We start from the raw sequence: 12,741 nt of genomic DNA on the forward strand, positions 1-12,741 counted from the left end.
CTGCTGTGGGAACTAGGAAACAGAAATAGTCACCTTCATTAAACTTGACTGTCAGGCTGCAAAAAACCTGATAAATTACCAATTCACTTCCTTGCCAGCTGCCCTGATCCTGAGCTCAGCCTTCCTGCCAGAGGCCAAGTGGACTAACTGCACCTCCAGAGGGAAAACCCAGCAACCTTATCATCCCTGCAGCCCCCAACTCCATGCTTTCTGTGTCAGGGGTATGTACAGGGCAGGCAGGACAGCTGGAGGGAGATGAACATGGACATCAGCTGCCACTCTGTCGAAATGAGACATTTATAGATGCTGCTGTCCCCTCACATTCCAAAATAGCAGCTTGTGCAGCCCTGCATTCCACAGTGCCCAGAAACTCCCAGTCTGAGGCAGGGACCCAGTAGGGCAGCAGTTCCCAAGCAGTCCTTCATGGGGCACCTCATGGCGGGCTGAAGAGAGACAGCTGCTTACGAGGGCCGGCTCTCCGCTTGATTCCAGCTGCTAAGTCACATTAAAAGATGCTAAAAATACATTACATTCTTTCCTGGTGGGACTTTTCTGTGTGAGTAAGCACCAGTAGGCAAGGAGGCAAGGCCAGGGGAATAGCAGGGGAGGGAATGTGGAGCCAAGCAATGGTGAGCATGGAAGGAAAGGGGAGGTGGAGTCTCAGGATGGTACTGGGAAATGAAATGGGATAGGACAGGAGGTGAAGCAATGGAGGAATGAGGGGGGAGATGGAAAACGGGCACCATGAGAAAGGGAACAGCAAGGGAGGCAGGGCCTAAAAGTGATGGGGTGACTGGGGTGGGAGGTAGGGCCTGGGTGATGGGAGAACAGGAGAGGCAATACAAGGCCCAGGGCAATGGGAGGAGAAGAGAGGTGAAGTGGGGCTCGCTGGCGATGGGATTGGGACGGGAGAGGAAGAGACGTGGAGTGTGGGTGATGGAAGAGACAGGAGGGGGTCATGGCCTCCCTACCTTCAAGGCAGCATTAACCAAGCTGTGAAATCCAGTTAGCCTTCCCTGGAACTAAGAACCCCTGCCCCTCCATCCTGGGATTGACACATGAGAGGTCACATAAACTGCAATGTCAAGTTTGTGTCCTAGACGTGGTGTGCCATGTCCTTTCATTTGGCCTCCTGCCATTCCAGTTGGATCTGGGATTCTCCTCTCTTGTCCCATGTTGGTGGGTAATGCTGTGCATCTTGTTTGATACTAGCTGCTCCCCACCCCACTCCACCCAGGAGCCTACACCGAGCTCTGCCTGTGGTACTACTGCTTCTCAGAGGGCATAGGCCAGTCCTTATGAGGACACACTCTCCTTTTCTTCCCCCAGGGACCTTTTTTATTGGCTGTCTCCATCCTGGGTCAGCCTCCTGCATGAGCCCATCGAGGACTCAGCGAGGACCCCATCACTTACAGCACGCGTGACTCTTGGTAAGTTGTTGCTGGGCAAAGCTGCCAGGGTCCGATAGTCCAGTCGCAAAGGCTCACTGCTGATGTTCTGGAAAGGAATAAAAAACAGGGACAGATCAGGCCAGGAGTGGGATAGGGAAGAAGGAGGGATCAGGCCAGAGAAAGAGGGGCAGCTCCTCTGCGGGCCAATAAACCTATCAACAAGCAAGGCCTCATCTCCAGGGAAAACTCATGAGAAACTCTCATTGCCTGGGAAAAAGTCCAGCCAGTGACCCAACCACTGTCACCTAGGAAACACTTTAGGCATCAGCTTGGAAAAAAAGCAACACACAGCACACGCCAACCCACTGTCATCCAGGAAGTGCCCGTGCCAGTATTCCAAATCCCCATCATTTCTCCTGCCTCGCCTGTGCCTGACTTGAGGATTTCCCATTCATCCCTGAATGCCCCAGTCCCTGGTGCAGGGTTTCTCACAGACTGATACATTTTAAGGCCAGAAAGGACAATTAGATCATCTAATCTGATCTCCAGAATGAAACAGGCCATAAAATTTCACCTAGTTATGCCGGTATTGAGGCAATTTTTTTGACTAAATCATCTTCCAGAAAGGCATCTGGTCTTGATTTGAAGACATCAGGACACGGAGAATCCATTACTCCATTTAGTTATTTGTTCCAATAGTTAGTCTCGCTCATAGTTGAAAAATTTGCCTTATTTCTAATTTGACTTAATCTGACTTCAGCAAGCGGCCATTGCATCCGATGAAGTGAGCTGTAGCTCACGAAAGCTTATGCTCTAATAAATTTGTTAGTCTCTAAGGTGCCACAAGTCCTCCTTTTCTTTTTGCGAATACAGACTAACACGGCTGCTACTCTGAAACCTGCCATTGGTAATTGTTATGCCTTTCTCCACTAGATTTTAGAGCTTTCTAATATCCAGTATTTTCTTCCCATGAAGGTTCTTATTCATTGTAATCAAATCACCTCTCAATCTTCCTTTAGATAAGCTAACCAGATAGAGCTATTTAAGTCTCTTGCAGTGATGTTGTAGCTTTGTTGGTCCCAGAATATTAGAGAGACAAGGTGGGTGAGGTAATAACTTTAATTGGACCAATTTCTGTTGGTGAGAGAGACTGAATGCATCCGATGAAGTGAGCTGTAGCTCACAAAAGCTTATGCTCAAATAAATTTGTTAGTTTCTAAGGTGCTACAAGTCCTCCTTTTCTTTTTGCGAATACAGACTAACATGGCTGCTACTCTGAAAACTTCTCTGTGGAAGCTCAAAAGCTTGTTTCTCTCTCACCAACACAAGTTGGCCCAATAAAAGACATTCCCTCCCGCACCCTCCCTCTTTCACAGTAAGGCATTTTCTACACCCCTTGAATAATCTTTGTGGCTCTCTTCTGCACCCCTACAATCCTCCCATCAAGCTCCTCACCTCTGCCTCCTCCTCAAGGAGTTGCGTGGCTGCCTCCCGCTCCCTACGCATCCTCTCCTTCCATAAGAACAGGACAGAGTCAGAACAGCATCCAAGCAGCACAAGCAAAGAGAGAGGGAAAGGGGTCAGCACCACACTGGACAGTCCCTCCATCAAGGGGAGGAGAGAGAGGTAGAGACCCCACACAGCACAAGTTGGGCAATTACCAGGGGAGCAAAGGGGAGCAGAGACCCCACACTGCACAAGCTGGACAGTTATCAGGTGAGGAGAGCAGAGATCCCACACATCACAAGCTGGACAGTTATCGGGAGGGAGGGAGAAAAGACCCCACATGGCACAAGCTGGGCAATCATCAGGGGAAGGAAGACATTACATGGCACTAGCCCCTTAGTGCCACCATCCCTCCAGGGGCAAGGAAAGGCAGAAACTATGACAGAACAAGGACAGGCTTGAACTGAGCTGCTCAGTTCTCTGTCACTCCACACGAGAATACCATGACTGAGTCTCACCTGGGTGGCAGTGACTCAGCTCAAAGGGATCCCTCCCCCAACTCTGGGCCTGCATATGAAAAAGAGAGGTTACTTACCAGTAAGTGTTGTTCTTTCAGAGTCACCTCTGTCCATTCATACTGGTGGGACTTGGCGTCCCGGGCTTCGAGCTGTGTAACTGCCATGAAAATCCATGTCCATTGGGAGAAGCACAAGAGATCTCCCATGAGGGTGACCTCATCGCCCTGCTCTGTACACAGGAGGTCACCCCCAACCATCTCTGGCCTTTCTCCCCAACAGCAGACCCCTGAAGTTCTATAGAACTCAAGGGAGAGGGAAAGGTGGACAGGTAGTATAAATGCACAAAGGCAACTCTTTAAGAACTACAACTACTGGTAAGTAACCTCTCTTTCCTCTTCTAGGGCCTCTGTGCTTTCCCAGTTGCAGTCAATGAGCGAGCATTCTAAGGCACATAAGCACTCAAGCCCCTATCTCCCAAACAGAGAGTTGGAGCAGGATGGTAAGTTCAAAGAGCAGTGCCTGGTGCCTAGTGAATGCAGATACTGCTGCTTTGCACCCCTCCACCAAGGGAACCCATCTAAGGCAGATCAAGGATGCTGCAGTGGTTCTCATGGAGCAGGTCTTTAAACCAGGAAGTACTGGTTCCCGAGCTAAGATGAGACAATGTTTCATACATCTCCTTATTAAGTATGAAAGTGTTTGTTTGGTAATGGATTTCTCCTGGCATTGCTCCCCATGCACTATGAATATCCTATTAGATTTTCTAAAGGACTTGGTCTTTTCCAGGCAAACACAAAATTCTCTCCTGTACATCTAGGACATGGAGATAAGTTTCCATTGGATGAGAATGGGATGTGGGGAAAGACATTGAGCTGGTGGAAATCTGAGACTACCAATGCATGAAAGCTGGGATGAGCCTCATGTCATGGTCTTTGTCCTTGTGAAATACAGTATAAAGTGGAGTAGCCATCAAAACCCTGAGCTTGCTCACCCTCCTAGCAAATGTAATTGCTATCAGAAAGACTGTTTTGTTTGGTAGATGCTCATGAGAGGCTTGAGCAAGAGGCTCATAAGGAAGGCATATCAGTTTCATTAGGACATTTAATTACTCCTGGGGGAATTCTGCGCCACTGTACATGCGCAGAATTTATGTCTCCCATAGATTTCTTTGCTTCCCTGCAGAAAAATGACTTTCTGATAGGGAAGCAAAGAGAAGCCACAAGAACGGTCATGTGACCCTCCCCAGCAGTTTTGGGTGCTCAGGACAGCCATCAGAGAGGTAAATCACTATGGGGCATGGAGTGGGACTGGGGAAGATCTGGCTGGTGGCTCCTACCTTGTGCCAGGCTCAGCTACTAGTCCCGGCTGGGCTGGGGAGGACAGGACTTCCTCTTCCCGTGCACGGCATCCGGGGCCGGGTGAGACCCACCCTTAGATTTTTCCGTTGGCTATAGGAAGCTGTGTAAATTTCCCTCTCCCCCCGCCCTGCCCTGTGCTTCTTGCACCCATCGCTACTCAGCTGCAGGGGGAGGGATCGCTGTACAGGGAGCTGCTCCCCCATCTGCCCAACCCACGTGCATCTAAACGCCCTAGCACCCAGACTCTCCCACCAAGCCTCACCACGTCCCCCCTGCATTCAGAACCCCCCTGATGAGCCCCACTCCCCCTGCACCTGGACCATCCCAACAAACCACCTGCACCCAGATCCCCACCCTATCGAGCCCCAACCAGCTGCACCTGGATCCCCACCCCATTGAGCCCACTTCCCCAGCATCTGAACCCTCCCCCACACTGAGCTCCCCATACCCAGGTCCCCCTGACAAGCTCTATCCCCTCCACACCCAGACCCCTCCCTGCTGAGCCCCAACCACCTTCACCTGGACCCCCATGCAGAATCCCATTACCATTGCACCCAGAACCCCCAAACAAGCCCTTTTGCATCCAGATCCCCCCTGCACCCGGATCCCCTGCTGAGCTGCCCCCACACCCAGATTGCCTGACACAGAACTGTCACAACCCACACCTGGATCCCCCCACACTAAACCCTTCCACACTTAGATCCTGCCTTGCTGAGCCTGCCCACCCACACCTGGTGCACCTGGCATGGAGGGGCAGGGCCCTGGGGTCTTTCTGGGGCAGGTCCAGTCCTTGAACTCTGTCAGGGTTGGATGCAGCCTCACCACTGAGTCCATGTCTCCCAGTGATCTCCCACCTCTGTGCAGCCAGTAGCCTGTGCTCCCCTGGGCCATGCTGGAGCCTCCACATTCATTTGACAAATAAAATTTGCAGAATTTTACAGAATTTAAAAATATTGTGCACAGAATTTTAATTTTTTTGGCTCAGAATGCCCTCAGGAATAAACATTTAGGTTGCATGAAGGCAGGGGTACTCTGGGGAAAACAGGGGAAAATGCACTGACCATGCCCTTAAGGAACCTGAATATCTTTAACATAACTGTGATGAGCAGATATTGCTGCCATATGGACCTTTAGGGAAGCTCTAGCTAAGCTCTGAGAGTTAAAATGTAGAATGTACTCTAGGACTTCGAGAACCACAGCTCAGGATGGAGCAAGTCCTTTACCAGTGGTCTGGATAGAGAATTGCTTCTATTTCTGTTTATGGCATTTCAGGTGGAGTCTTTCACAGATTCATAGATTCTAAGGTCAGAAGGGCCCATTGTGATCATCTGGTTTGACCCCTGCAAACCACATTCCATAGAACATTCCTGAATTAACTCCTTTTTTAACTAAAGCATATGTTCTAGAAACACATCCAATCCTGTTTTTAAAATTGCCAGTGATGGAGTATCCACCACAACCCTTGGTAAATTGCTTCAGTGGTTAATTACCCTCATTATTAAAAACTTACACCTTATTTACAATCTGTATTTGTCTAGCCTCAATTTCCAGCCATTGGATCTTGTTATTCCTTTTTCTGTGAGACTGAAGAGCCCTCTATAATCAAATTTTTATTCTCCTTGTGAGTCCTTATACTGTGATCAAGCCACTCCTTAGCCTTTTCTTTGTTAAGCTAAATAAATGTAATTCCATTAATCTATCTCTATAAAGCATGTTTTCCAATCCTTTAATTATTCTTGTGGCTCTCTCTGAATCCTTTCCAATTTATCAACATCCTTCCAGAACTGTGTACACTAGAACTGAACATAGTATTCCAGCAGTGGTTGCACCAGTGACAGATATACAGCTGATATAACCTCTGTATTCTTACTCAATATTCCCCTGTTTATGTAACCAAGGATCATATTAGCCCTTCTAGGCAGTGTGTCACTGGGAGGTCATGTTCAGCTCATTATTCACCATGACTCCCAACTCTTTTGCAGAGTCACTGGTTCTCAAGATAGATTCCTCCATCCTGTAAAAATGGCCAACATTCTTTGAGGCATACATTTACATTTGGCTTTATTAAACTGCATATTATTTCTTGAATTCTCCATCACTGGCATTTTTAAAAATCAAGATTGGATGCTTTTCAAAAGATCTGCTCTGCTTCATATTGAATAATTTTGGGGAAGTTCTATTGCCTATTACATAGGAGGTCAGACTAGATGATTACAATAATCCCCCTTCTGGCCTTGGAATCCATGAATCTATGCTTGTGCCCAGCTCACCAAGTGATCTATGATCTGTCCTCTTAATTATTTATCACTCCCCCAAGCTTTGTCTTATCTGTAAACTTTATCAGTGATGATATTATGGTTTCTTCCAGGTCACTGATAACAATTTTAAATAGTGAGTGGCCAAGAACCAATTCCTGCAGGACCCCACTAGAAATACACCTGTTCGATGATGATTCCCCATTTACAATTACATTTTTATGTCCCTCAGCTAGCCAGTTTTTAATCCATTTAATATATGCTATGTTAATTTTGTAGTGTTCTAGGTTTTTAATCAATACATCCTGAATTAACAAGTAAAATGCCTTACACAATTCTAAATATATTACATCAGTACTATTACTTTTATGAACCAAACCTGGAATCTCATAAAAAAACAAAAACTAACAAATTAGTTTGACAAGATCTGTTTTCCACATACCCATGCTGATTGGCATTAGTTATATTACCCTCTTTTAATTCTTTATTGAGTCTCGTATCAGCTGTTCCATTATTTTGCCTGGGATCGATGTCAGACTAGCCGCCAAATAGTTACCCAAATCATCCCGTTAATCCTTTCTAAATATTGGTACAGCACTGGTTTTCTTCCAGTCTTCTGGAACGTTCCCAGTGTTCCAAGAGTTCTTGAAAATCAACATTCATGGTCCAGCAAGCTCCTCAGCCAGCTCTTTGAAAACTCTTGGATGAATTAAAAATTTTTAATTGTAGCAGCTGCTGTATAACATTCTCTTAAGTTACTACTGGAATGGATAATTTCATCATCATTACATAATATAATATCCTGCTTTTTTCCAAATACAAACAAAAATATTTATTGAACATTTCTGCCTTTTTTGCATTATTGACAATTCTATAATTTCCTTCTCCCAATGGATCAATACCATTGTCAGGATTATTTTTTGTTCCTAATATACTTTTAAAACTCCTTATTGTCCTAACTCTGCTGGCCACAGATTTTTCCTTTTGTTCTCTTATACATTTTCTACAATTTCTACCTTCTCCTTTATATTCATAAGTATCACGGGAAATTTGAAATAGAATGGCTTTGGGCCCCCTGAGAGCCAAAGTGATCCACATTAGCCAGGAGGTTATCTCCATATTGTGAGATGGAGTGTCTCTGGGTCAGAATGCAAAATCCTCCCTTGCTGTTGCGAGAGGCATCTGGAGAGAGAGGCAGCAGACACAGTGCAGAAGATCTGGGTACCAGTCCTGACGAGACAACATTGGGCCTATTAATATAATGTTGGCTTTGTCCAACCAGAACTTCCTTATGACCCTGAGGCTTAGGGGAATGGGAGAGAAGACATATAGAAGTTGGCTCCAGTCCAGGAGAACCACATCCAAGATAAGACTGTTCTCTGTGTGCTCCTGTGCAGAACACATGGCATCTGGTGTTTTGTTCTGCTGTGAAGAGGTCTATTACAGGGTTACCTCATCTCTGAAACACTGCTTTATCCATCACTGGTGCTGATTCTGAGACCTCCTGCTGAGCAAGTCTGCCTCCATGTTCTCCCATGAAGTGCAGAACAAGTGCAGGGAAGATTTTGGATGCACCACCACCACAGTGTTCTTGCCTTGACTAATGGCAGACAGGAATGCGCTCCTCCCTGCTTGCTGATGTAGTAAATGGCTGTGGTGTTGTTGGTAAGCACCTGTACTACATGATGTTGCAGGGACAGGTGAAGGTCCTGAGAGACCATCGTACTGTCCTGAACGCCAGTACATTGATATGGAATCTGGACATCCAGAGCTTCCACAGGCCAAATACTTTGAGATCTTGTAATGCAAATCTCAGCCTAGACTAGAGGCATTGGTGGAGCATGTGAGGGTAGGGAAGAGAGAGTAAAGGGTATTGCCTGAGGACATTGTCCCTGTTCTCTCACCACTGAAGCTGTTGGTACACTCAAAGAGGGATGGGTAGTGCCCTTTGCAGGCTGAGTATATTCTGTGTGGCTTCTTGTCGTCCAGAGCAGCAAGGGTCTCAAGTTCAGACAAGCAAAGGGTGCAATGTAGATCAATGAAGCCTCAGGCCTAATAGTTGCAGAAAATATGTTGTGGTCTGTATAAGTTGCTCATTAAGAGTAGTTAAGGTGTCTCATATTTTGCAAAATCTCTCCTCTGGAAGAAAGTCTCTGATTGAGTGCAGTCTAGGATGCTCCAGGTAAGGTGATATGCTGTGCAGATAGAAGCAAGGATTTAGTGACTGGAAGAAATTGCTCACGTATTGGACTGCTGAGGCGAGACAGTCATCCAGGCATGAGCAGAAGAGTGACAAGGTTTGGAGGGAGGGGATTGGGGGGACGGGTTAGCGATGTGGTGCACATCAGTATGCAACTTCAAACAGACCGTCAAAATCACTGTTGAGAGACTGATGCTGAGGGCTGTGAGGAAAAGCGGCACGGGATCCTGCTCCTATACTGTTGAGAGTATTTGCCAGCAGTCAGTTAAGTAGGTGGCATATATCATCTATGAGACTGCATCCTTTGGTGTTGTGAGGAAAGCAGAATGACGAGTAGGAAAACCTCCTTAGAACTGAGGAAGAGTGTTAATCCCAGGAAGAAGGCAGTGGCCATAGTGACCTTGATCTTCTCCAGGGTCTTGACAGTTTTGTCACTACAGAGGCCTCTGCCCTCAAATGGAGGATTTTGTTTTTACCCTGAGATTCCAGTGTGAGACCATAGGATCTTAGCCAGAAATATCTCCTGAGAGCCACTCCTATGACCAACGTCTTTGCACTGCTGTCTGAAACATCAGAGGCTGCTCTTAAAGAGCATCTAGCAAGCATGCAACCCTTGGTGTCTCAGCTGCTGCCATCTGTTCCTCTGGCAGGGAGTCGAAGATAGGCTCTTAAAATCCCACAGAGCATAAGTGTAACAGGGCAGGATGGCCTGGTAGTTGGCCAGTCAGAAGCCCAGTGATCCAAACAAGCAGACTCTCCTACTATCCAGCTTACACCCTCTATGTCAGAAGGGGCAGAGTGCCCCAAACTCTCCTATGCTGAGCACATCACCAGAGGATGCAGCAATAGACACGGATATCCTTTAGCTGGCTCACAGCTCGGGCTGTCACTCCAGGGCAGGTGGGAAGCTCCAAGCTAGAGCCCAGCTGCTCCCCAGCTCCCTGGCTCCCCACTGGGCTTGTAGTCAGGGTTCCTGCTCCAAGCTGGGCTTGTGCCCAGGCTTCCCACTCCGAGCCGGGCTGCCACCCAGGTTCCCCACTGGGAGCCTGGCTGAGCCCAGGCTCCTGGTTCCAGGTGCAGAGCTTCCCACTGGGAACCCAGCTGCCCCCCAGGGCTCTTGGCTCCCCTCTCCCAGCTGGGCTTGTGCCTGGGCGTTCCGCTCTGAGCCTGTCTGTCGTCAAGGCTCCCCACCCCCCACCAGGCTGCCACCTGGGCTCCCAATTCCCTGCTGGGAGACTGGGTGCCGCCTGAGTTCTAGGCTTCCTGCTCCACAAGGAGCCCAGATGCCACGCAGGCTCCCTAGGAGCCGAGGCACTGCTGCCTGGGCTCCAGACTCCCAGCTGGGATCCCGCTGCCCCCCCCCCCGGGGCTCCTGGCTCCCCGCTCCTAGCAGGGCTTGTGTTCAGGCTCCCCACTCCAAGCCAGGCTGCTGCCCGGGCTCCCAGTTCCCCACTGGCATTCTGAGTACTGCCCAGGCTCCAGGCGCCCTGCTGCCCACTAGGAGCCCAACTGCCTCCCAGGGGTCTTGGCTCCCTGCTCAATGCTGGGAACCTGGGGAACAGGGAAACCCGGGGGTGGGGGGGGAGGCAGGGGCAGGGCAGCCAGGCTCCTGGCAGGGAGCCCAGGCAGTAGCAGGGAGCAGAGCTGAGAGCCCTGGCGGTAGCTGGTCTCCCATTGGAGAGCGGAGAGGAGAGCCTGGGCAGCAGCTGGGCTCCCAGTGGGAGCTGTGTGTGGACCTGAGAACCTGGGTTCTCAGTCCTCCACACTGTCCCTCTTAAGTCAGTGGAAGCGCTCCGGTTGGGGACATGTACACCGACAGAAAGAGGGTAGTGTGGACATGAAAAACTGCAGAAATAACTCTGGTAGCCTACGTTAGGTCGACTAAGTTTGTAATGTAGACATGTCCTCCCTAACAGCTCCTGAAACTGCTTTTGATCATCAGGAAGGAAAACAAGAAAACAATCTGATCGTCTGGTGGGGGTGCTAATAGTGTGTGCCTTAAAAGGAGGCTCGTATGGTGCCTCTGAAGAGGTATTGTTCCATTCCTCAGATATGGACAGATCCTCCTAGAGACATGATGGATCCAGGGCCTGCATTCGTCCAGCAAGAAAGGTGCATTTGTTTCAGATGAGGAAGAGGCACTGGCAATGGCAATGGTGCCAGAAAGCGTACCTTCAAGTCCTGCATGTAGAGCCCCGTGAACAGCTGAAGAGGGACCTGCATCATATTCTTCTGTGATGTCTGGATTTGAGGTGAGAGAAGAGGTCCGATGTCCTGAGATCAAACTGAGGCATGCTCCAAGTCTATCTCCTAAAGACTCGAAGGTACACTCAAACCGGCTTCTGACTGAGACTGGAAGAACAGAAATGGGCAGAGAGTCAGGGAGCAGAAAAGCATACTGTGGAATGGCTAGCAGGTGCGTGGTGGAGCTCCATGCAGACATGGAAAGTTCAATAGTGTCACCAGAATCTGAACCAGAGGGGAGTCAAAGTCTGTTAGTGCCAAGATGTCTGGCTCTGGTGGAGAATGGAGAAGAGGTGACAGCCGTACTGTATGAGAGACTTCAAAGTACTCAGGTGATAGGAAGCATGAAGAAGACGAGACAAGATTCTTCCTCTTTTTCTTCTGTTTATGACCCTATTGTAGTGAGATGTGCACTCTCTTCTCTCTTTTACCCAAGCCAGCATCTGACTGGACTTCCGATCCCGATATGAAGGAGCTGGAGGATAGGTCCAGAGACTGAAGCCTCAAGTGTCTCCCTCTTCTGGTGTGGTAAGAGAAAATGCAGCAAACCATACACTCCCTTTCCAACTGTGTCTCTTTGAGGCATAGATGCATTGGATGTGAGTGTTGGTGTCCTCTCTGATTACCAGGCAAAAGACACACCTGTTGAAATGTTTACTGGGCTCAGGACCCAAAGAAATACTGGTAAGGGGCAAGTGCTCCCAGGACAAGGAAAGGTCTAGTTATACTAAATCATCCTATTGTGAGAGAAATGCAAATATGGGAATACAGACATTATATAGACTTTATTTTTATTTTTAATGGATTTCATATTTATAGGTTTTAAAGTACCTTTTCTCTAGCGAGCAGAAGAGATAAGTTGTTTGACTTATAACATAGTTCCCAAATAGAAAAATGACTGTAATTGTTTTGTTTGCAAGAAGAATTATGACATTCATCATAAAATGTCCAAACTTATTTTTAATTCACTGGTGCATAACTGTTAAGTGGCTGGTTGTTGCTAGGGCTTTTTCAATCAGTTATTTGTATACGATTTTGGGTTGAATTTGGTGACATAATATCATCTCAAGCCCCTTTCACCCCAATAAAAGCATTATCAGCTTTGTTCTTGTATTCTATATTTTTGATATTTTTAGAGGGGTCACAAAATTTAGTTTCTGTGGTTTGCAAACACCAAACAATTTTTAAATTACTGTGTTAAGCAGAACTTTTCCCAAACTGCCACTAACCAAGGGTGACTTAATTTGAACCTGACTGAACCAAACTGCATGGCTCCAATATAGGCTTGGCAACTGGCCAGGCCAAAGGCCAGGGAAGGAGGTACTGCAA

At 47.8% G+C, this 12,741-nt stretch overlaps 1 protein-coding gene across 32 annotated transcripts in view; it reads right to left on the reverse strand.

The window, feature by feature from the left end:
• The window catches only part of SCRIB (scribble planar cell polarity protein), a 247,753-nt gene that overhangs the window by 105,104 nt on the left and 129,908 nt on the right, over nt 1-12,741 (reverse strand). For 20 of the 32 annotated variants that reach the window (XM_043507163.1, XM_043507170.1, XM_043507166.1 and 17 more), the window contains exons 28-29: nt 2,847-2,903; nt 1,414-1,497 (exon numbers count right to left, since the gene is read on the reverse strand). In XM_043507163.1, coding sequence (XP_043363098.1) covers nt 1,414-1,497; nt 2,847-2,903 — 141 coding nt within the window. The remainder of the gene's footprint in view (nt 1-1,413; nt 1,498-2,846; nt 2,904-12,741) is intronic. The other 12 variants (XM_043507172.1, XM_043507173.1, XM_038389662.2 and 9 more) reach the window with 1 other exon arrangement.

This window comes from Dermochelys coriacea, chromosome 2 (genome assembly GCF_009764565.3).
Source record: "Dermochelys coriacea isolate rDerCor1 chromosome 2, rDerCor1.pri.v4, whole genome shotgun sequence".
In the NCBI taxonomy this organism is placed as follows: Eukaryota; Metazoa; Chordata; order Testudines; family Dermochelyidae; genus Dermochelys; species Dermochelys coriacea.